This window comes from Catharus ustulatus, chromosome 1 (genome assembly GCF_009819885.2).
Source record: "Catharus ustulatus isolate bCatUst1 chromosome 1, bCatUst1.pri.v2, whole genome shotgun sequence".
NCBI lineage: Eukaryota > Metazoa > Chordata > Aves > Passeriformes > Turdidae > Catharus > Catharus ustulatus.
Genome location: NC_046221.1, coordinates 150,054,625 through 150,078,767, shown reverse-complemented (window position 1 = coordinate 150,078,767; position 24,143 = coordinate 150,054,625). Strand labels below are relative to the sequence as shown.

The following is a 24,143-nucleotide window of genomic DNA, read 5'->3' as shown; positions in this document are numbered from 1 at the left end:
ATTCGTAATTTTCTAAACTATTTTTATACAGCTACGTTATGTGACAGTTTGCCCATTTTTTTGCTTTGACAAATAACTATTGCTGGCTGGCTGAGATTAAGTAACAGTCCTAACCATACGGATCCCTCTAGATACTGTTACCACTAACTCTTGCATGCTGATGTTTTCAGGTTCCCTGAACAGGCAGGTAGCAGCATCACAGAAGGTCTCAAACCTTTTGACTATTAGCCTGAAAGTGTCTCCAATTAAATAGAAAAGCAGAAACTATGTATGTACTTAAAACATGTGCTTCTCTAGAAACTTGATATGTACTAATTCCCTTGCCATTTTTAGTGCTGAATTAAAATTTTCAGAGACACTGAGAATAGATTCAGCAGTACAACTAAGAAAAAAAGACCTTCAATGTTTCTACATTACCATCAAGGCAGGAATGTTGCAATTTAAACCATAATTAACATACCCTTAACATGTTGCTTAAAACATTTCTAATTATACCTAGACTGGAAGCTAAAAAAATAAATCTGGGAAAAGAAGCCAGGAAACTTACTCTAGTCCATGATAATGGCATCCAGCTGCTTTTTCAAAAGGCAAACCTCTGAGTTTTCGAGGAGTAAGCTCTGGTGTCAAAAGAAATGCATTTTCACTGAAAGAAGAAAAATACAGATCTATTTTAACCAATTACCATTAGAATAAATTATACTTCCAAAAATCAGAAACAAGTGCTTTGACATAGGAAGACCAAAACAGCAAGTCTTGCAGCTAAGCCCCTAGGATAAAGAATCAATGAAAATTAAATCTCTATTGAAGTGAGAATTTAAGTTCAGCTAATTCCTACTGAACTGTTATTGTTACAGAAGCTCTTAGACATTTCTTAGACAGTTAAGGTCACTGCTCTAAATAATTTACCATTAAAACTAGGTAAATATCACAGTGTCACAATGGGACACCTGAGTAGTAAATGAACTGAGAGGAACTGGGAAGTGACCTCCCACTTTTCAAACATGCACTATAAGTAGTGAATTCTTTCCCTTTAGCTTCAAGTTGTTGTCTCACCTAACACTCATCTTTCCCAGACTTCAGAACTTAATGTCTTGTTTCCTGACATATTTCAATTCCAGCTAGTAACTCTCTGCAGCTAAATCATACAAGTGTATTTGTTTGAAGATATTTCAACAGAATAAGCCATAGCAAGGCAGAGAGAATGATCCTGCTGCCAGATTTCAACATACCCTGACATTTATCTCTAAAGAAGGGGAGAGACAAAGGCAAGGATGTAACAGAATCTGAAACTTACACATTGCTTCAAATTTTATTCATATAGACTGCCTCTGCACCATTTGCACTGGAATAATCTGAGAAAAACATCCAGGAAAGATGTGATCCTGAATCTAGCAAGATGATAAAGACTGTCATCCAAAACTGTGATCTATGAATCCTCTATCTAAGCTCTAACTCGGAAAACAAGTGAACATGCCTTTAATTCACCAGTCTCTCTCAAAATCTCTTGAATTCTTCTGTTGGTCAGAAAGATCCTTGGGTCTGTATTCACTGTTCTTAATCACCTACTGTGCAAAGCTCCTCATTATTCCAGAGAATTTATTCAGAGCATCTGCTAGGGGAGCAAGCAGCTCAGAGTAGTGTTCTGCTGGACTCGATTCAAATTAAGATCTCACTCATCTGTAGCTCAAAGCAAATCATTCAAGACACTCAAGGTATTCTATGCTACAGTGCTTCTCTGAAGGCTTTGAAAAAAATCAAAGATTAGAAAAATAGATCTTTGTAGGGAAAAATTATTCACTTCTTTCCCACACAACTAGATGGAAGGAAAATATTTTAGCCAAAATTCTAAATCCTCTGCACTCATTAACAACCCAGCAGAAGATTTTAAATCTTTGCTGCATTTTTTTCTAGTTTACTTGAATTGTCTACTCAGAACATATTAAGTTTAGTTTCAAAACTTCAGTAACTATTTCACAGAAATCTCAAAAATCCTATAGAAGATCCAAAACACTACAGAACCTTTCCCTCTCACAAGCACTTGATGTCTGAAAAAGGATCAAGGGTTGTATCAAATAATTGCATCATAGTTTCTATTATTCAGTATTGAAAAGGTCAACAAATAAGTTGTAGCGACTGCAAAGACTGTCTTGCTTACCTAGCACTCTGTGACATACTGCACAAATAGAACAGGCTCTGCTTCTACAAACACTGTAACTACTATAGAGTCTGGCCTTAAATCTAACAGATGTTCAGATCCTGAAAATTACTCCATGTATTTATCTTCCTACTGAAAAAGCAGTGGTTAATATACTAATACTTACCAGCAGGCACACTAAGAATGAATACTTCCAAAGCTGCTATAAATTTCCTTCAAGAAGCACTTTACCACACAAAAAGCATTACAGGAGACAAACAATTAAATAGGCTCAGCAATCTCCTTTTCTTGTTTTGTCTTCCCACCTAGACTCCCCTTCACTGAAAAATCCCACCAAAAAAACCTAAAACTCTACCACAGTAGCTTCTGCTTTAATAGAAATACTCTTTTTGAAATGGAGACATAGGGGCAGCAGCAGCTTGGCAGAGCTCTACCAGGAACACATTTGTGGTTCAGGTGATTATTTTGTTATTTAAACACCTAGGACCAAGACCATCATCTCCAGCCATTTCAGATTCTGAAAGAACTAAATAGCAATACTGACAGGAGACCAAAACAGTTGATTTCACTGGCAGGCATGTGATGTAAGGATGTTGCAAGTTATAAATTCCAATCCAGTCAGGCCATTCTGTGACTCCCACTCCAGCCTTATTTACATCCCCTAAATCAACTCTGAGTTCAGTGGCTTTATCCTGCTGATCATACCGCTTGGGAACTTGGAGAGGCTGGAGATCCCCCACGGGCAGCCCTTCTGGGGTGAAATATTTCAGCAGCTCTTTAGCATCCAGCAGCGTCAGGGACTCCCTCTGGCTGTCCTTATGTCCCAGCAACTGCTCAGATGAATGTGCAAACAGAGGAACTCTGGAAAAAAGGAAGCAAGCAAAGACCAATCTAAGATTTTTTTCTTCCTTTTTTTAAATAAACTCATGGTATTTAAAAAGATATTAAATCATTGCTACTCTGGAGAAATTACACTAGTACCAAAGTAAAATGAAGAAAGTTGCTCCTTGAGAACATTCACACAAATGTTCATGAAAAAGAACATGATAATTGGTGCAAATTCTCTAAATTCGACTGAAGAAAATAATTTCTTTAATAATTTAGTTTGCTTATGAAATACAACATGGGAAGATGATTATTAACCTTTTATTTCTGTTTTAGGACCAAAAGTTAGTTCCCATTAAAAAAAAATACACAATATACTGGAAAGGAACTATAAGCCCACGACTGCATGCAACTCTCCACTCTTTTTTTTGTGTCTTCAATCAAGTATATCAAAGTTCTCCCTTTTCTACTGTTAAGTAACACATTGTATCCTGATGCAAGATAAAAAAGATTATAGTTCATATTATGAGTAATAAAATAAACATTGACTATGTAACACTAAGGTCCTTCAGGAAGCTCCTCAACAGCTAATTAAAAGGAAGAATGCTGCCTGTTTGACAAACAAAAGCCCATAATAATAATGATGACTGATGATGATGGTGATGATGATGATACCACCATGAGAAAGTGAGAATTTATCACATGCAGAGCTCCAATCTAAGCCATGGTCAACTATGGTACTTGAAAGAGAGAAATAGGATGGAAGTGACTTAGAAAAGGGCAGTTGGACACTTGGCTCTACAGGTCTGTCAGCAAGAACATTAACACCACCAAAGACCATTAAGTCACAGAATCACAGAATATGCTGAGTTGGAAGGGACCATAAGGATTATTGAGTTCAACTCCTGGCCCTGCACAGCAGCATCCCCAAGAGTCACACCCTGTGCCTGAGAGCACTGTCCAAACCCTTCTTGAGCTGTGTCAGGCTGGTGCTGTGACCATTTCCCTGGGGGGCTGTTCCAGTGCCCAAACACCTTCTGGGTGAAGAACCTTTTTCTAATCTCCAACCTAAACATTCCTTGACAAGTCTTATATAAAGTGAGAGCTAAACTGAAATCAACAGGCTGTCTTAAGTGACACTAAGATCTATGGGTTTCATTTGAACAGCACTGAAGGCAAAACACAGCTAAATATAAATTTCAAACATAAAACCAATAGGTTCTTTGACTTCAAAATTACTTGATGTATGACATTAAGTACTGACTACTTAGGGAGTATGAGGAGATTAGAACACATTGAACATGTTGACAAAAACAGCTGAATTATCTCTCTTAGGGTATGTTGGGAGAAAGAACTTTTGTATGTTTTCCTACCATGGCTACTATTTTCTAGAAGTGCCATTTTGGAAATCTAGTTTAAGAACTACTCTACTTTTAGCTAGCTTCCAGTTGCATTTATTCAACAAAAATCAAAATAATACTTCTTTAAATACCAAGAAATTACACCTTTGTAAATCAAAAGAAAAATCGTTTTAGCCTTAAGCAATACTTTCTTTGAAAGATTATCACTATGTGTGAAAACAGTTTATACAATGTTTATCAACATATAAAGTTCCTCTATAGTAAAGTTCAATGGCTACTCGAAAGAAAATCCCCAATATTTCATTATTACCTCATTTTTTGTTTGTTTTTTTCAAAGTTTTCCAAATTCTGAAGAACGTGTCTTTCTGGCCACTCCAATGGATTTGGCTCTATGAAACCAGGCTCTGCAAGAAACACATATTGGATAACCCTAAATAAAGAATCTTATTCCTTAAAGAAATAGTCATTCATATACAGATATTCCTCAATGCATATCTTGTAAAGTATCTAAATAAAAATCTGTCTGGTGATGCAATCAGAAACATTTTCTGGACATTTTTTGGTCAAAGAAGAAAAAGGAAATAGGTAATGCAAGGGTAATTTCAGTTTGCAAAATAAGCCTAGAAAGCTACTTTACTTTTCCTTCTGTGTTTTCTTCTTTTGGTAAAAAGACTTTAGTCCTTTTAGTAAAAGACTGATGACCAGTATGAAGAAACATCCAAAGTAAACAGCATATTTTGTAAATAAAATTACTTACCACACGTCACTGTGCATGACCTGGTTTTATTGTTGACCTTCTGTAAAACTGGTTTAGGAAGAATAGTGTTGCATAGGTCCATAAAACATTCTCTTGTGAGTTTTAATAAGCTTTTAAACTCACTGGTAGAAATAACTGCAGGCTGCTTGGTCAATTCCTTTCTCTCTATAAAAGAAAAAATAAAAGGTACTGCATCTGCTAAGTAAGAAAAAACAACGGGAGCTTGCTAAAAAACAATTACACAAGAAAATCCCCACCCAAAACCACTAACACAAGTAAGTTACTTGACACTTACTATTGTAAGTAAGACATGGGTGGTTTATTCCAAAGACAAGTGAAAAAACACTAGTGAATAGCTGAAGTCACACATGATCACAGTCCTTTAACTTCTGGATAGATGCATTTCTGAGTATATCCAGGTTTGAATCCCCCAGAGACAAACACCTGGACTTGCTGAGACTAAAAGTGAAGGACTCCAGTCTGCAGAGCCTCCCACCCACCTGTTTCTACTGCTGTTGCAGGAGTGTGGCTCCAGTATAACTGACAGCCTGTTCTGGTCTCTTTGGTCATAATATCAAGGATCAGGAAATTCTGGTATGATTTAGGACAATCAGTGAATCCCAACTGCTCCTACACAAGTCCCTTAATGGAAATGGGTGACCCAACTCAAAAGAAACTAAAACACAAGCTCTTAAGCAGGCCCAGCCAGCCTCAGTGTTGAAGCAGACAGGAATCTGAGAATGACTGCAAGTTAGCAGGGTGTGTGGGGTGGGAGACAAGACAACCTACAGAAATCTTGCTTTCTTTAAGCTGCTATTCTGTTAATGATAATACAGTTAAATTACCTCCACAGCATGCCATTTTCAATAAGCCAGCCAATCTCTCTGAGGCATTTTTTCTTTTAATTGAGTCTCTTCAAGCAATGGACTTAAAATGGAAAAAAATCAGGACACTCAAATGTACTTCTCTTCAAAGTCATAAAAATCTAAGGAGGATGACCCTTCAAGTTTTTATTATGAATGATGCATCATGATAAATCTAACAAATCTCTAATGCATAGTTTTCCTCTGCTGCTTAAGACTTTTCAAAGAAAGAATAAAATTTTAAAAAGCTGAAAAACCCAAACCAGAATTCTTATTTTTGTAGAAGGCATATCCAGCAGTAAAGGATTTTGGGGAAATCATCACAGAATTGCATCAAATCATTTCAATGCTATCCTCAAAAATTCAGAGTATTCATGTAACAACCACTAACACTAATTCAGTGTTGTCCTTTCCATTATCTGACAGACAATCATGGCTGTACCTCAAAAGTTTTTTTTAAACTTCTGCTATTTCTTCACAAAGTGATCAACACACTTTGGTTGTCAAACAACTTCAGTTTTGTAAGGTGAGCCATCCCATCCAATTTGAAATAAAGACCTTTTGAAGACTAGTTTGAGAACTATCAGAGTTTTCCCATTACTTACTGAGATATTCCTTCAAGGCAAACACTTGGAGACGAGACAGTTTTGTTTCTCTCTGCACAATCTCCTCTCCACAATAGCATGGCAGAGACTTGATAAAGGCAGAAACATTAAACCCTGTACAAATTAGGAGAAATTTTTATTACAAGTCTCTCTTTGGAGTCATTACTTAATAGAGGATATAAACATAGGAAACATAAAAATCTCATATTCAAAGGAAACAACCAGACTTTCAAATATGGCTAACAATTGAAAAAAACAAACAAATTCATGCCAATTGAACACTAGGAGGATAATTTCAAAGAGATGCCTGACTAATATTTTTGAATTTCTGCACAAAACCAGTATAATGAAAACACAATTAACATAACTAACATTTAAAGAATGTTAAAAGATCTTAAGTTTGATACCAGGAAAGAAAAGTTTTCTCCCAACATATGGTCAAGGACTTTCAGTCTTCTGACACTGTACTAATGGGATTTTAATTAGGATAAATGGCAGAGTAGTCAGTCATATCGCACACTGATTTATTTCAATATAAGGAATTAAGTAGATAAGATGCAGGTCACTTTGCTCCTTTTCTTTGCCAGTGTTATTGAAACAAATACAGGAATTAGCAGAGTTATCTGGTAGGTGTAGTTGTAACATGACAACTACTCCATGATAAATGGCTGCATACCTGCTCTTCCCTAGTGGATCATTAGGAAAGGAGTGCCAGCTCATACCCTAAACACTCTGCAGTAACATGGATATCAGCAAAGGAACTGAAGGTGATAACAAAACTCAATTTGTCTACTGGTTTTGTAGATTTTATTTTAATTCATCAGTAAAACAGGATTTTCAAGAGATATTTACCTAGATTTTTGGCATGGCCTGGTCAGTCTTTACACCAACAACACACACTTTGTAAACTTTAAGCTTTCATAAATTTGTTTTGTGTAAATATTACCTGTATGTCCCTTTACAATAATCAATTTTCAACTAATCTCAAGTATGAGAAATGACTGACAATAACTTTGCATAGCCAATTTTAAAAAATGGCAGCAGTAAATTCTGTGAATAAATAAGCTCTTATTATATTTTCTTATGGATCTGAAAAAATATTGTTAAAAGACACATTCATAAAAAATGTGATATTCCTTCTTCTTTTCTCCCTTTTAATACTGACTGGAGTGAATAAAAGAAACTTGCAAAATTTAACAGCATTTGCCTGCACTCAGATATTCATTAATAAATAAGTGATTTCTCTTACCTGACTCTGTTCCCTCTCCTTTTGCCTTCAGCTTTCCATTTACTGCAGCAAGAGTGGCCATCCCATTGATCTGGCCAGCTGAATGAATCAAGGTCGCTTTACATCCTCCAGAGCCATTGCCTTGTAGCAAGAAATAATATCGGCAAGATTCTCCTTTCAGTTCAATTTCTGGAACTTAACAAACATCAGGGCATAACTGTGAAACACCCTCAGGAAAACGTCTTTAAAACAAACTATAATCCACCATCAAAACTTTCATTTGCTTTCTTCTGTTCAGTGAGAGATCTTACTAACCATCAACCAGGAGAAGTTCTTTAATTGGGCTAAGTACCAGGCAAACCTTTAACTGGCAATTTTACATTTTTACCATGAAACAATAAAGAGAATTTCTGTTCTGCTAGGTAAAAACAGGCCTTTTTGCATATATGCATTGAAATAATGTAAGCATTCAATGGACGAACATACAACTGTAGAAGAAAAGGAAATATTGTACACACTCTTCCCAAGGACACTCAATGCATTATTCATTAATAAAAGCTTCATTCCCTGCTTTACCCTTGTGCCTGGATGAAAGATAAAGACATTCTATTTATAAACACTGGCATATAGTATGCAGTTTTGAAAGTAAATTAATGTGGGACCTGACAGCAACAGTGAAAGGATGTTTTTGCTAGCTTTTCACACAGAAAAGATTTTATAGCCTCTTGGTAGACATAGTAATCAAGATAATGAATACTTCTTGATGTACTAAGTTTCAAAAGTAAAATATTTTAATCTCATAAAATATTTGCAGTACTGTCTCAATAATTAACTCTACAAGAACTTAACACTTGTTAATATCATAAATTTTTGTTAGCAACAAATAATTCCTGTGTTTGCTGAAAATTTCTAGTTGGACACAGAAAAGAGGGGAAACCCCACTACCTCAGTACATAAATTCAGAGAAAATAAAAAGAGCAATAAAGAAAAAATATTCCAGAAACATTGTCATATTGTCCTGTTTCCCATGCCATTTGAAATATATTCCTTTTCCAGTTTATCTTGGCATCTCAAAGCTGATTCCTAATGGGCAAATTTTTATTTCACATTTTAATCTTAGCATTTAGGAACTACCTTCCCACAGATGGTAGAGATTAAGGATTCATAAATCCTTAATACAGTCAGATTAGTGGGAGCCACTAAAACATCAACAGTTTTCAACTAAACAAGAAAATACATTTAAAAAGCAGTATTTCTCCTCCTACTGTAAATTTTACTCAAGAGGCTTAATAAGACCCTATTGTGTATTACTGATCACACAGTAGTTAATATTTGCACAAACCTTTCCACTGGAGCACAGGACAAATATCCTGCAGACACTGCAGATCTTGTGCTCATTTGACTGCATCAGTAGCATCTCTCCAATAAATACAAATGTTGTTGCTGTGACCAGCTCTACCTCTGTACTCTACCCCTTCCAAACATGCAGAGATAACTTTCAATCTATATACTGCTGATGCCATTTGGGTTTTGCCTTTTTTTATATCCTTTGTATTCTTCACACATCTATTTGTACCTCTGTCACCTATTGTATTAGTAGCTAATTTTCCCAGTACTTTTCCATGGCCTTTCCCTAAGCAGAATGACAAAACAAAGTAAAAAGCCTTGTACCTTCTGGGGTTTGGAGCTCTGGAATATCTTAGTTCTTCCTGGGAACCAAGGCCAAGAACAACTCTTGGAGATACATTCTCCTGGACAGAGCACAACTAGTGCTGAAGGGGGGGCCCCAGAGAAGGGGCTTGACCTGGTGGGGGGGGAATTGCATCACTACTTGTCCTTCTAACTGGGGCTTTTAATCAATTATGTTCATTTCCTAAAACCTATAAATGTGTACTCACCCCTAGTGGGGGTTGGCTTTTGTGGACATCTTTCCATAACTGCCTCTGAGGGCCTTCATTAAAGATACTCTTTTATATTACCTCCTTGCTAAAATTTATCTCAAGTTTCATTTCCAGGTTGGAAAAAAGGCAACACTGCCAGCAGCCATTCCATAATTAAGCTTCTTGTCCTGTGACACAATTCTTCCTAATTCCTCTCAATTTTTTCCTGAAAAAATATCAGTCACCAGTATGAGCCATCCTCATCTGCATACTTGTTTAAAAAAATTGTCTAGAGTTGGCAACAGAAACAGTCACTGTTCCTTGGAATCTATATTAATTATATATTAGACAATGTCTAAATAAGATTATGAAAGAAGGCAGAATCCAGCACTTCACTGTGTCCTAGGTAAGTACTTTAAGCACTGGGTTACCACCAAGTTCCTTTTAGCCTGATGTTTTCAAGTGCCTACAAGCCTCACAGTCACTGCTTGTACAGTGCCTCCACTTGCAGGACATTTACTGGCTGATTGAGAAACTTCCCTCAGCCTTGGTCTGCACTGATTCTCTTCTCCCACTTTCTGAATCAGATTTCTAAGCACTGGCACAGGAGATGAGAATCAGCTTCCATCAGTGCAGCCATACAGGGAGCACGTTTTCAATCACAGGTTTAGAACACTGGCTCCCAGGGGAATGGAGGCATTCAGCATTTCTTAATAGTCTGTACTTTCCCAGGAGAGACTGAAATTTAAAAAGTGCAAGTGCACTGAAGATCCTCTGGAAATGCTTAAATGAGAAGAGAAGCACCTAACTGAAGCAGACTAGAATTCCATCTGCAGAAGTAAATCTCAGTGCTGTGGATTTTACCTTAAAAGATGTGTGGAAATTGGATTTTAACTGACAGCCAGGACACAAAAATGGTTAAAGGAGATGCCTAGTTACCCCAAAGTTTGCCATGATGTTACCATATTTTTTTCCTAGAGGTTTGCATAGCTGAACTTGCATTCACCAAATCTTCTCGTGTCAGTGAAGATTATAATCACTGATTCATCTCATTGAAGAATCCCAAATGTACAGAAAAAGCTCCCCACATACATACACACACACATATACATACACACACACATATACACATATACTTATAACCACAACAAAATACACATACCAGAAATGACCTTGGGTTTCTTAGCCATATATTCCTTCCATTTCTTGGTGCTCAGCTGGGCAGGAGATGGGATCACTACATTGCTTACATTACATGGCAATGTAAGCAAAGCTCCCACCTAAATAAGGAGAGTAAATATAAGGAGAGCAAGAATAAGCAAATGCAATATTAGTGAAACCTGTTTTGTATTTCATTCTTGAGCTATTGATTTGGCAATATTTTAAATCTACTTGAACTGAAGAACAACATCTCCACTTAACATATCTGTCATTCATATCAATGAAAATGGAACTGCATTTGACACAAAAGCTGTAAAAATTGTGTTTACTTTTTGGTCCAATTAAGAGATCATTAACTGCTGAATTTTCATTTAGCACATAGAAAGATATTTATTATTTATTGCAAGTGTCTCCATAACCTGGCTACAAACATTTTTGTAGAGCAGTATCCAGAAAAGAAAATGAAAAGAGAAATCCAAGATAATATTTGTCATCAGTGACTCTGCATTCCTATGAAAAAAATTATTTTTTCACTTCCTACATATTACCCTTGTCCCTTAACCAGATACTGGATTATGTTTATGTTTCTTCATAGACTTCAGGGCAAAAAGCACTAACAGATAAATTGAAGACATATTTGAATACTCAAGAAATAAAGCTATTAGAGATACTAGAAAAGCCTATGAACATGCAATATATTCAGTAGCAGACTGACAAAAATGCCTATGAGAAACTTATTTTCAAAATATATTCAATTCAACATGAGCAGACTCTAAAAAGTAACCTGAAAATGTGTTTCCACTGTTTGGGCTTCTTCTTTAAAAAAACTAGTAGAAATGCGAGCCTTTTGATTGTAAGAGGTGTATGACCAAGTGTTCAGTGTTCTTAAGTAAAATGAAGATTTACTTAGGATATTTACCAATATAAAACCATTTTGAAAGATACTTTGGGTACAGCATTAGAAAAAGAACCTTTTCCTTTTCTGGCTAAGTTAATGGACAATGGAGTAGCAGGGGAGAAAAAGAGTTACTAAAAACCCAAATAACAAACTGAAAATGAAACATACAGCCTGATAATGGGATACCATCCTCACAGTAAACAAAAAAACATATGTTATTCATAACAATTGCATCACCATTTTCAAAGCACAGGTTTTGTTTTGAATGGCATCAATTCATTTTATAAACACTAAAAACTTTCCTAAACAAGATATATTACCTTGTATGTAAAGGTGATAGAATGTTCAGGAAAAACATCTTCAGACTAATACTGTGGCTATGAATAATCTCACTATCATTTCAAGGCAGAGGAGGGAGGGAAAATTAGGACTGTAAATGTTTAATGAACTCTTCTTATCCAAAATCAGAACATGCACATGTAAAATAAAAAAGCTTACCTTTTCACAGTAGCTAGATTTTTGTAGGCCGTTTACATGCCTGCCTTTTGCTAAAAATATCAGTATCTCAATTATGATAGTACAGAAATTATCTGTCAGGATAGGATTCAAAATTAGAAAATGCTTTAGGAGACTGAAACTTAGCTGAGACAAAGAGAAAACTGTTCAGTAGGTATGTGTAGCATGGACCATTGAAATCCATGCTTGCTTTAGAATTAAATACTGAAGAAACTCAGACAGAGACTAGTTTTAAAAATATTATTCCTGGGTCTTTTATAGGCAATATATATTCCTTAATTTTTCTGCTATACATAAATAAAAAGTTTTTACCTTCCCAGAGAGAAAAGAAATCTGGTCCAAAAGTAATGCAGATGCATCCTTGGTATTCTTTCTTGACAGGCTCCTGAACAGAACAGTTTAAGGAATACCATCTTCACAAAGAACTGTGCACCTCTATTTTACAAATCAGGTTACTATCATATTTGAAAGAAGCACTCAAAGCATCGAATTTTTGATACTACACTACTACAAAACATAAAAATTCACCTTTCTAGTTAAAGTGATACATATGAAAATGTTGTATGACAAAATATATACATCTCTCTTATAGGCAGACACAAACAGATATTTATATATTCAAAATCATAGCAGGTTTATACATCCTAAGGTATTATTGGCACACCAAGACTAGTACTAAAAGCACATGCTTTTAAAAATCAGTAGTAACATCTCTCGAGATCTCTGCAGCACACTAACTCAAGAGAGAGCTCCTCTGCTAAACCTTGCCACAAATTTTGCCGTTGCACGATAAAAGCACAGTTTGTAGACAAATGTTCCTATATTGTGAAGCATGCTACATTGATTCATTAGAAAGGCTTGAGGCTTTTTTAAACTTACACAGAATAAACACTTCTCTATTCTTTTCCCACAAAGATCATGTACATCAACAGAAAAAGTATATATGCAATAATATCAACAACACATGGTTATTGATAATGTAATTAGCAATAAAAAATCCAGTTGTGAAAAATCACTATGACTATTTTGGCAGGCTAGAAATGAAATGAGTCCTTGGCTATCCTCATCTTTCTGCTGATCTTTTTCTTTGTGCTACAGACAATTTTCAGTAGTAATATAGATCCTAAAAAAAAAGGATACAGCTCAAACTCCAGATCTGACACAAAAAAGGAAGGTAGATCAGAGAGCACCACCATCTGTAAAAATTCCAGTGCAGGACCATAGTAATGAAAAACCTGAAAAGAGACAAATAAAACTATATAAGTAACATTATATATAATGTTATATCAGCAGAAATTCCTCAAGTGTTTGGCTAGAGGCATTAGCCTTGCAGATAACATCTGAAAGAAGTATAAAGGAATACAGAAACATTTCACATCATGATACCAAATTATATGAATAAAAGAAAGGTATTTCATTTTTTAAATCTTTGTAGAATGTCATCAAATGTGCATCAAATGAGTTCTAACTCTTACCCAAAATAAAATATGATCTACCAGGAACAACAAATGCAATACAAAATACACATGTTTTAACAATGAAAATAACAAACTCCAAACTGACACCAAATTTTGCTCATTTACCAATAACGCTCGTTTTCGTTTTCATCAACACATATGATTCTGGAGTTCTCATCAATTATCTACTTCCAGTAGAAAACACAAAACAGCAAGAGTGTAAAAAAAAAAACTAAACCCAAACTTTTACAATTAAGTGGGAAGGGTTAGATAAATATGGAATTCAGAATTTAACTATCTTGAGTATTAAACTGAACAAAGTCTTGATTTCTACTCAAAAATATCTGCTATTGCATTTCTAAGAACAAACAGATGAAGTTTTAAGGACCTGTTTTGACAACACAGATATACAAAAGAAATATTCCTCCATTTTATCCAATCATTACTTCCATACTGAACTGTCAGTGCTGACTAAGGTTTCCCTAGTTACTAATTCTCTCCAGAATGTAAAATAGATGAATTCTAAAACTCAAAGAAAGATCAAGAATAATACTTGCTTCTGGCAAAGTATCAGTATTCCTTGATTGGCACTCTTTTTTAGCAGCAAAGCAAGAACCTAAATTTGCAGTCCTGAATGTCTTGGCTGAAGTGCTCTTTATACAAAATCCTGGAAAATCCACTCCCGATCCAAACTGGAAAAAGAAAAGAAGACAATAAATGTGTCAAAAAGAGATAAAAATTATTTCTATTCAGTCACTTAGATGTGTTATTTTTAACAATTAATATTAACTTATCAGAACTGTAAAACTACGATAAAATTCTAAACTTAGATAACCAACTATTAAATACAAAACCATAATACTGAAAACATAATATCACTAAGTTGTCAGGTTTTGCAGAAACATTAGACATATGCTGGAAACAATAACTTACATGACAATGATTTGTGATAGACACAAAAGAATCTCATTTTGAACAGTAAGTTTTAAGAAAAATATTTCAGAGGGGAGCATCTGGATCTCTGAAGTTCAGATCTTGATGCATTGATCTCATTTATAATTTTGTCCTGCCACCCACCCAGACACATTGCACATTACTCTTGAATTGCATGGTTGAAACCAAATCTGGCTTAAGGCATAAAATGCACTGCACAATAAATGCTTTAAATGAGGCACACAGGTGCTTTTAAAAATAACCACTGCAATAATAACAACATAAAAGTTACTTTACCTTTCTTTCCCATATCTGAATCTTTCCTCTCCAGAGTTCATTTAAATCAATGATATTTGTTATATCATCTGGAGATATGAAGTCTGCTGACAGATAGTCTGCAATCTTCTGCCAGCTACTGTAAAAATAAGGACAAATTAATCTTACTGAATTTAGTATTATAAATAAACATGTAGTGCAATTTGAAGGAATTTACCTATGACTTCTTAGCAGTGAGCAATCCTGTGTATGTCAAGACAGACAATAAAGCTTTATAAAAGTTTTATATTCCACAATGTAAAAACATATTACAGAATTGCTCATTCAGGCCCTGTAAAGGAAATTGTTCATATGCTCCATGAAAGTGACAGCAAAGAACTTTGACATCAAATAAGAATGGCAATAGCAAGCTGCAAGCACAACACAGTAATGTTGGGTGCCAGAAGGAGCAGCAAAGCCTGGTAGCCATCAGTGGGGTTATCACTGGTCTGTCCAGATGGTTTGTAGTTAACCTTCTAAATGCAGATATGACTGCAGCACAAGCACTATCCAAATTCAACAAGAGAGAGAACAGTCAGTGTCTGTGGATTCTGCTGGCAGTCTGCCTTCTAAGGGAAATCAGCACCATCAACAAAACAGAAAGAATAAGTCGAACAGCTTTCATCAGAAATCTTCTATACCCAAATTATCTCACTTTACATTAAAGGCAGCAGAAAAATTTATTCAGTCAAAAGCTGGTTCCACAAGATGGTATCAATGAGATCAAGTGTTTGTGGATTTCACCAACTTTCTTGTCCTCCACATACCTCAGGAAATACTGTACAGTAGGTATATTGCTTATTCTATGCAAGGACTGAATATTCATCTTTTTAAACCTTTTTATTAATTTAGGATTAAGCTTAACCACATATTCTATGAAGCAAATTTCTATCTTTTGGGCATGGAGGGGAAGGCAAGTGGAGACCTTGCCAAGTTGTTCAGTATCCACACAACCACTCACTTCATAGGATAAAAAACCCAAATCACTGTGGTTTATATGGTAAGAAATATCATGGCCTTTATGTGTCAATTAGAGGAGGACAGTAAGTAAATTACTGGATTTAATTTCAACTTGAATTAATAGTGTCAGTAGCTCTTCATACTAACTCCCTGAAATGTAATACCAAAGGTAATATCATATTTAAAGTAAAACCAGCAGTAGTATGGATTCATTTAAAAAAATCTGGAAAACTATAATCAATATACAAGTTATCCCATAGCATAATACAACGTGAAAACATTGTATGCACACTGAACCCAAGGAAAGGGAAGAGAAAATATTTTACTCTTTGCTCCCACAGAAAACAAGAAGTGCAGAGAACTGGCTTTTTTGCCTGCTTCTCTGGTTAGGGGATGCATTTACTATAAATTGGGATGAGTAATTCCTCCCTTCATACAACAACAGACAACTAATATATGTATTTCCAAAGTATACATGTAAAGTACTCAACATGCTGCTTTTATTTCAACCCACTGATCTATGCTAACACAAAACAGAAGTGAGCTTTTAGTCCTGAAACAAATGCCATACCCTTTAGCATCACTTGCTGCAATAGTGATCTGTGCAGAGTGCCACTCTCTCAGGTGTTTCAGGGCGCCAATAGCAGGTAAGCAGTCCTTCAGTTTGGGTCCATCACATTCAACAGCGTGCAGGATTACATCAACCATTGCTCTGCCTATAAAATAGTCGTGTATGACTCAGAGTATCATGATTCAGTAAATTATTTGGTCATTTAAAGATAGAATTGTATTGGTTATCACTGATTGCACTAAGACTGGCAAAAATATCAAGTAACTTCAAGATTTAAAATGCTTTTCACACATTTTAGCTCATCTCTTGCTGCTCCTCTTCAATGAACACAAAATTTTTCACCATTCCCTCAGTGACAGTGGTTCTGTACCTTTCTCCTCCCTCACTCAGCAATGATAGATGAGATGTCTCCCGTACAACTAAGCTACTTTTAAAACTCTAAACTATTATTTTTCATTCTTCCTGTGCTCTCTTGTTATCCCAAATCAACTTCTGCAACATTATATAACATTAACATGCAAGGTGATATGTATCTCTAGTTTACAAAACCTGTTCTGATATATTAAATTCTGATAAATTTTCCTTCTCATTTTCTTGGCTCCCACCCACAAGTAAGCAGCTGTCAAATAAGATCTAAGCCTAATACCATCTTCCATTTTTTTAATGAGAAATTTCCTGTGTTGAGTTTTTTATTGCTTACTGTCTTTGATTACTCTGGTACCATTTCAGATGGATAAATTTGTTATAAAAATAGCTATTTTAAACTCTACTGAACTACACCCTGCCAAAGAAACAAGCAGCAAACTAGTCCTCAAGCTGATCTGCAATGCTAACCATGCTCAAGTTCCTAAACTACCTTCAAGAGTTGCATTAAGTTAATTCAGCTGTTAAACTAACATTCCCTGAACTTTTCCCTATGCTTTTACTAGATGAGTTTTTAGAGCAGTAACTAACAAGATAAACTCCAATGAGATTGGTTTTTAAAGACAGATTACCTGGGGCAGGCAATTTATCAGCTAATTGATGCAGACTTTCAGCAGCTTCATCATAGATACTAGAAATTAAGAACAACATGTTTGGAACCAAAAAATAAACAAAGTCACTTAGAAACAAAGTCACTTAGAAACAAAAAGCTATAACTAATGAATGGTACCTTATGTAAGTATCTTACATCTTTAAAACTCTGCATAAACATAGCTAGGCTATGAGAAATCATCTCTTTCACTAAGACAGATGCAGTAAAACTGGAAGTAGGATTCAAAAGGAATTAGCAAGAAATTTTTGTATATATAACATTGGCTGTTAGGACACTGTTAAAAACAATCTGTAAAAAAATTAAAGCTATGCTAAACAAAATAAAAGTATTTTCAGTACTAGTAGGGAATTGTTCATAGTTAACTCTTGCTTTGGTAGTAACTCTCACTTGTTAAACTGTCTTGATCCCCTTGGGTCATCAGTCTGTTAGATGTCAGATTTCTGTTCTTTAAATAAAAATAATAATACACATACTCAGTCAGAGACAGTGATTCCTGACTGTTACTGTCATCATCCTCAAAGTTTTGTGTGGTTCCCAGGTTGTCATCAATGCTTGCTTGGTGAGAGTCTTCATTTTTCTGTGTGTCAACATTTATTTCCTCCCAGTCAGAACTGCAGAACTAATCAAACAAAAAGACTTAAATAATCAAAAAGTTTTGAACATCACAGTTTTAGCTTGTCCTACAGTCAGGCAGACAGTTGAGGAAGTTATACTTTAAAAAATTAGTCTTACCTGATAATAACCACAAATGACATGACTTGCAAAATACCATTTCTTTGCACCTGGAATACCAGCCACTGAGCAAGCTGCAAAGAGATAAAACAATTATTTAAACTAATCAATTCACTACAATCTATTCTTCCTATTATAAGGAACATCTCTGTTAAAAGACTCTGTAAGTTATTTAATGTGCAACAATTGCTTGAGTTATACTTTCCTTTAGCATCATAATTAAGTTCTAAACATATTGAGTAAGGTGTAGGTAAGTGTCTTGAAAAGTGTCCATTACTGACCCTCTGATTGATAGCAACAGTTCCATGCAATAAAAAGCACAGAAGTTGAAAACAGCTTAACATTCCCATCTCTGTGAATTTTAAGAGCTTATAGTGGCTTTCCCACATGAATACAAATTATATGGCATCTGTGACAAGATGAGCTTATAACAGTAGATATCCAAACCAAGTAAAGAATTAAGAAAGCAGTTTTAATTTAAAAAAAACCAAAACCATAAAACAACAAAACACAAACATGCAGCCCCTAAAAGTACTAAAGTAGATCTTAAGAAATCTATTCTAAAGTGAAAAAATTATTTAATATTTATGGATTAAGGTTCTGAATTATTAACCATCAGAAAAGTTCTGCTTCCACTGAAAAAATTGTAAGACATTATAGGAGAAATTAAAATACCACACTTCCCACTGACTTGAGAAACAAGCCTTCCTACTCTTCCTTGCTCAGCTGGACTGAAATTTGCAACTCTTCAAAACCCTTTCCCTTCATTTCTCACAACCTGTCAATCTAATCATCTCCTAATATCTTAGCTGCTGAAATGATGTAAGTTCTGAACAGAAAGAGGAGCAGCAGGAACAGGCCCACACCACAGCAACTGGGTTTAGTTAAATTTCTGACTTGTTTCCCCTAGCAGAACATGCACAGGCCAATTCCTTGATAACACTTGCCCTACACCACTGTGATTTGCCATATTTACCTGGGAATATGCTCACATCTGCATTTACAGATGCATTACAACTTTCTTTCAGGAACTGATACATATCTGCTGCAGCCCCAGCTAGGAAAAAAAAACAAACAAACTTAAAACTACTGAATTATGGAAGTTAAATCTTACTTTATTGCAAATACAGTATAAAGTTCAGTGTCATATCAGATAGCGGATTTAGGGGAGAATGGAGGAAAAGGTTAGTTGGAGTTTTTAAAAGAACTATCACCTGCATATTTGTAGTTTGAAAAGGCAAATTTTCCTAAACTCTCCTTTAAGTCATGCTCAGGAACACATTACGGAGTTACAGACACCATCGCAACACAGCAGGACACCCCCCCGCGAAGTTCCTGCAGGTTAAAGGCACTGAAGACTTTCAGCCTGAAGCACAGGAGGGTTTAGGGCGGGAGGAGCCCCGCGGACCCAGAGCAGCCCCAGCCCGCCCGAGCCCCGCGGCCCCAGCCCAGCCCAGCCCAGCCCAGCCCGGCCCGGTACCTGCGGCGGTCGCTGCCGCGGGCCCGCCCTCGGCCCGGCGCTCGGCCCAGCTCAGGAGCAGCACGTAGCGCTCCATGGCCGCCGGACCGCGGCCGGCGCCGCTCCGAAGGTGCCGCGCTGCTGCCGGGCCCGCCCCTCGCAGGGCAGCGCTTCCGCTTCCCGCGGCCCCGGCGCCGCGCCCATGGCGAGCTACAGCAGGGCGGCCCAGGTGAGCGCGGCCCCTGAGGGAGCGGGCGGGCACGGAGGGTCCCGGGGCTGCCCCGGTGTCCGTGCTGAGGGTGCCGCTGGCGGGAGCCGCGGTGTGCGACACGTCTGGGCACGGGCACTGCCGCGGCTCCGGCTGTGCTCGGCCTGAGCGCTGCGTGTGCGGGAGCTGTGCCCTTCACCGGGCCTTGGCCATTAAATATCTGCGGGATGGTGCGGTTCGAGTGGCGAGCGTGGGAGCTTGCAGCAGATCTGCGTTTTTGGAACAAGGCCCTCAGGGCCCGTAACCTGTCAGTGTTAGACAGTGCATGGCATTGCGGGGGGTGTATCGCGGTGCTCCGGCCTTTTAAAGGTTATTTGAAGGGGGTGCTGCTGTGTAGCAATATTTCTTTTAGTATTTTTGAATGTAAAAGAAATGTTGTCTTAATTAAGGAAGATAGATTGCGGTGGTGTGAGCTTTTCGTATGGTGAGTACTGACCCTCTTTCTTTTCAGCAATGGGCGACTTTTGCCAGAGCCTGGTACCTCCTGGATGCGAAGATGCAGCCCCCAGGAAAAATAGCAGCTGCCACTGTCCTCAGACTCGAAGGCAGACATAAACCTATTTATCATGCACTAAGTGAGTATTGCAGTGGAGGAAAGCAAATTTGCTTTTTCTTCCAATTTCAGTTTTAAAATCAAGCCTGGTATAAAAGATTACATTTCTCAATTGTTTATAAATTCTAAATTAATTGGTTTTCTTTCTCATCTTTTTCCATCATACTCCTCCACAGCCTAATGTTGTTTCTTTGCCAGTACATATAAACGATGTTATGAATTTGTGATTTATTTTGAGTAACTGAATTACGGTGGGTTGTTCTTTCATTTCTTAAAAAACCTCAGATCATAAATGTTAAGATTTAGTTCACAGTGCACATAAATAAACATCTGAGTGCTTCCTTTTAGTGGGTGCCCAGGACCACAGTCTTGGAGTGCTTCATTCTGAATAAGGTGCAAAGAAGTCCTGTTTTCACAAGGCAGTGGATACAGACTGGATACTGTGAACATGAGATATCTTTTACAGTGAGAGTAATGGGAAGTGATTGCCCAAGGGGTTGTAAAGTCTCCGTCTGTGATTTTCAGAAACTGGTCCTACTTTGAGCATGGGGTTTAGACATGACCTTCAAAGGCCCATTCCTGCCTCACACATTCTGTGGTGAGGAGGCTGGGACCTGTCTGATTCTTAAATGGGCAACCATCATTGTTGAAAGGTACCTCGTATAAATAAAAGTGTCATTTTGTTGTTCTGCAAATTAGAGATTCAGCTATAAGGATGCATCTGTAATCCTGTTCATTTCTTGTAATGCTGTAGTGCCTGGCTCATGGGGATAAGCATTTTATAAATAATAAAAAGTTGATCTTCACACCACTGGTACTGTGTTTCATATAATACCTATGCAAATTTTTCCAGAGACGTTACTGAAACAAAAAGGAAGCCTTGAAGCTGGGTCATATATGTTGAAGTGTATGTAGTAAAATTAAACTCAGTCTGTTTCACAGTACGACGTAGGATTTGCAGTGTTGTAAAGACTTAAATTTCAGAGTTCTGCTGTTGCAAATTTTGTTGTATCCACAAGATGTCACTGGAGACTTAAGGCTGTTTTGAGAAGTAAAGCAGATGCTGAGAGGGAAATGTTTTGGTTACCCTGTACGAAGGACCTTTGATTCTTTTATGTCTGTGAAGTTAAAAAGTCTTGGAAAGTATTTCAAGGATAACTTCATTTTGTTTAGAATATTCTGTAAATCAGTACTAATTGCTTTGCAGAGGTTGACACCAATTGGTTACTGCTACTGAGACATTTAGGAGAGCAAAGTGTGCAAGAACTTGTGGTTTATATACTTGATGCTTCTTTTTTTGACCTAACAAATATTTTAGTGTCTGTGAGATAACAGCTAGTTGGACAGAGTTACATCGGGGGGATTTTTTTGTTGTTTTGTTTTTAATTTGGTATTAATATTTGTTAATTCAGTGTTGACGTAAGTGGAAGACTGTTGGCAGAAATTTCCTTAAGATGAGCTTATTGTGTTCATCTTCCCAACCAAAACACCAAAAAGTCAGAAAGTTCAGTGTCAGTTCCCTGATGTTTATGAAGACATACAGTGTTTTTAGAACTGAACTGTCAGCAGTGAAAGGCTGCAGCAACAAGGATGTGTAAATTGCATTTGCACTTCAGCTGTAATTGAAAGTGGAGCATTAGAAGAATACAAGACTAAAAAATAATAAAAAACTTAAGTTGTGAAACTTTCTTGGGTTAATGACATGCTCCTATAAAATGCATGGTCAGTTTAAGCCCTGCTTTGTATAGCTGCTTTGTTACCTACTCAAAAATCTTTTAATCAAGTGAGTCTCTTCAAATACTTGTGTTCTAATATGGTGATGCAAATGAGGCTGAGCTTCAGACATATTTTCACTTTAGTTGCATGTGTGGTTATAACTTACACAGCTTATCAAGATCATTACTTCTGAAATTAAAAACTACATCTTTTCTCCTATTTATGTGATATTTTTGAGATAACAGAGGTTTTGTTAGCACTTTATTACTACAGAAACCCTATGAAACTAAGTTTCTGGCAGGGTGTTGGTGATAGATTATAAACTTTGCACTTAAAGAACTCTTGATGTTAAAGTTGCTGATATAACTGTAAACATAGGTGTATATGCTGTAACATTCACTCCTGTTTGGTAGATGAAAATGTGGGGGTTTTCCCCACAGGGCTGTTGGGGATGGTGGTTTTAGGGCTTTTTCCCCCTCCTCCTTCCCTCATTGCAATGTTTTTGTTTGTTTTATATCTTTAGCCTGAGAGTGTAACTATTTAATAGAAGTATTAGAATAGAACTTACTTTACTTACCCAAATTGTTCAGTCCTTCAGTAAACTCAGATACTCTTTTTATGAGAAAGCAAAATATTTTTTTAAATATAGGTGCATGTGCAGCATAATGTCTTGATTAGAATAGAAATTGGCCTGTAAGCCAGATTTCCAAATCTTAGCTGAAAAATTGCAATGATTTAGTGATCTGACCTGATGCTATTTTACCTACTTACCTGCCTTCTAACCCAATAGTAATAAAAATAGTAATTAAGGTTGGTATTTAAGTGCTGATTTGGATGGTGTGACTCAAAAAGCTCAGATCTTTAAATTTCAGTTTTATGGAAGGTGCGTTTATGTGCTACTGTTTATGTATTGTACGCATAATAATTGTTATTTTGATTGATTACCTCTGTGGTTTTCTTTAATATTTTCCCCTTATTTCTACCTTGTAGATGACTGTGGAGATCATGTTGTCATAATAAATACAAGACATATTGCCTTCTCTGGTAACAAATGGGAACAGAAAGTATATTCTTCACATACTGGGTAAGCTTTATAGTAAATAAAACTTGTGGTAAATTTCAAGTCATATTTTCTTAATAGTTGAAGTCTTTTATCATACTGCTTTAAAAGGGAATTCTTGCTTTAACTTTTAGTGGGTTTTTTTGGTTGCATATGTTAAGATGTTTAAAATGGTGTAAACCTCTTTTCTCCTTTCTTTTTCTTTTCTTTCTTTTTGTTGGTTTTTTTTTGTCTTTACACTCAGTGTATGTTGCTGGGGAAATAATCTAACTCAATAGCAGTCAGAACAATTGTTAATAGATTTGGTGAGTGAGGTTGTGTCTTATGTTTACCTCTGGACCCAATGATCTGGACTGTTCTGTCTACTGTTAATAGAGATATTTCTGTTGGCACATAGATTTAAGATTACATGTATATATGTATACATATGTGTATATATAGTCACTTTAATTACTTTATCCTACCAGGACTCTTTACCTAACAGTAAATATTGACTCAGAGGATGAAAAAAAAGTTGGAAAACCAATTTAAAAACTAAGTACTCTCAAGTTGTACTAATGTACAGTACATTGTAATATACAGTAGTGTAAAATATATTATTTTGGCAGACGTAATTTGTTTGCAATAGAGAATGCAATAATCAACTACAGACGGGTTGTGAATGATGGGTTCAGTGCTCCTATTTTATACAATGATACTAATAGATAATAATTTCTGAGTGTCACAATGTATTCAATTGAGAGATGAATAAATCACATTGAAAAAGCTAATTTTGCTAGTGCTGATCCTGAAATTGCTGAGAAATTCTTGTTCAGAGGTGATGGAAATTATTGT

At 36.4% G+C, this 24,143-nt stretch overlaps 2 protein-coding genes across 2 annotated transcripts in view; one reads left to right on the top strand and one right to left on the bottom strand.

Annotated features, from left to right (window-relative positions):
• The window catches only part of LOC116993226 (MDM2 binding protein), a 33,442-nt gene extending 13,633 nt beyond the window's left edge, over positions 1–19,809 (bottom strand). Inside the window, exons 1-17 of the mRNA XM_033053637.1 lie at positions 19,734–19,809; positions 19,230–19,310; positions 18,254–18,327; positions 17,995–18,140; positions 17,481–17,539; positions 16,486–16,630; positions 14,937–15,054; positions 14,264–14,398; positions 13,390–13,484; positions 12,562–12,634; positions 10,837–10,954; positions 7,816–7,989; positions 6,567–6,680; positions 5,099–5,263; positions 4,652–4,745; positions 2,861–3,016; positions 548–643 (exon numbers count right to left, since the gene is read on the bottom strand). Of these exons, the coding sequence (XP_032909528.1) occupies positions 548–643; positions 2,861–3,016; positions 4,652–4,745; positions 5,099–5,263; positions 6,567–6,680; positions 7,816–7,989; positions 10,837–10,954; positions 12,562–12,634; positions 13,390–13,484; positions 14,264–14,398; positions 14,937–15,054; positions 16,486–16,630; positions 17,481–17,539; positions 17,995–18,140; positions 18,254–18,327; positions 19,230–19,310; positions 19,734–19,809 (1,919 nt within the window). The remainder of the gene's footprint in view (positions 1–547; positions 644–2,860; positions 3,017–4,651; positions 4,746–5,098; positions 5,264–6,566; positions 6,681–7,815; positions 7,990–10,836; positions 10,955–12,561; positions 12,635–13,389; positions 13,485–14,263; positions 14,399–14,936; positions 15,055–16,485; positions 16,631–17,480; positions 17,540–17,994; positions 18,141–18,253; positions 18,328–19,229; positions 19,311–19,733) is intronic.
• Positions 19,810–19,862: 53 nt separating this feature from the next.
• MRPL13 (mitochondrial ribosomal protein L13) overlaps positions 19,863–24,143 on the top strand; it is a 28,039-nt gene continuing 23,758 nt past the window's right edge. Inside the window, exons 1-3 of the mRNA XM_033058314.1 lie at positions 19,863–19,941; positions 20,432–20,555; positions 23,240–23,333. Coding sequence (XP_032914205.1) covers positions 19,915–19,941; positions 20,432–20,555; positions 23,240–23,333 — 245 coding nt within the window. The 5' untranslated portion in view covers positions 19,863–19,914. The remainder of the gene's footprint in view (positions 19,942–20,431; positions 20,556–23,239; positions 23,334–24,143) is intronic.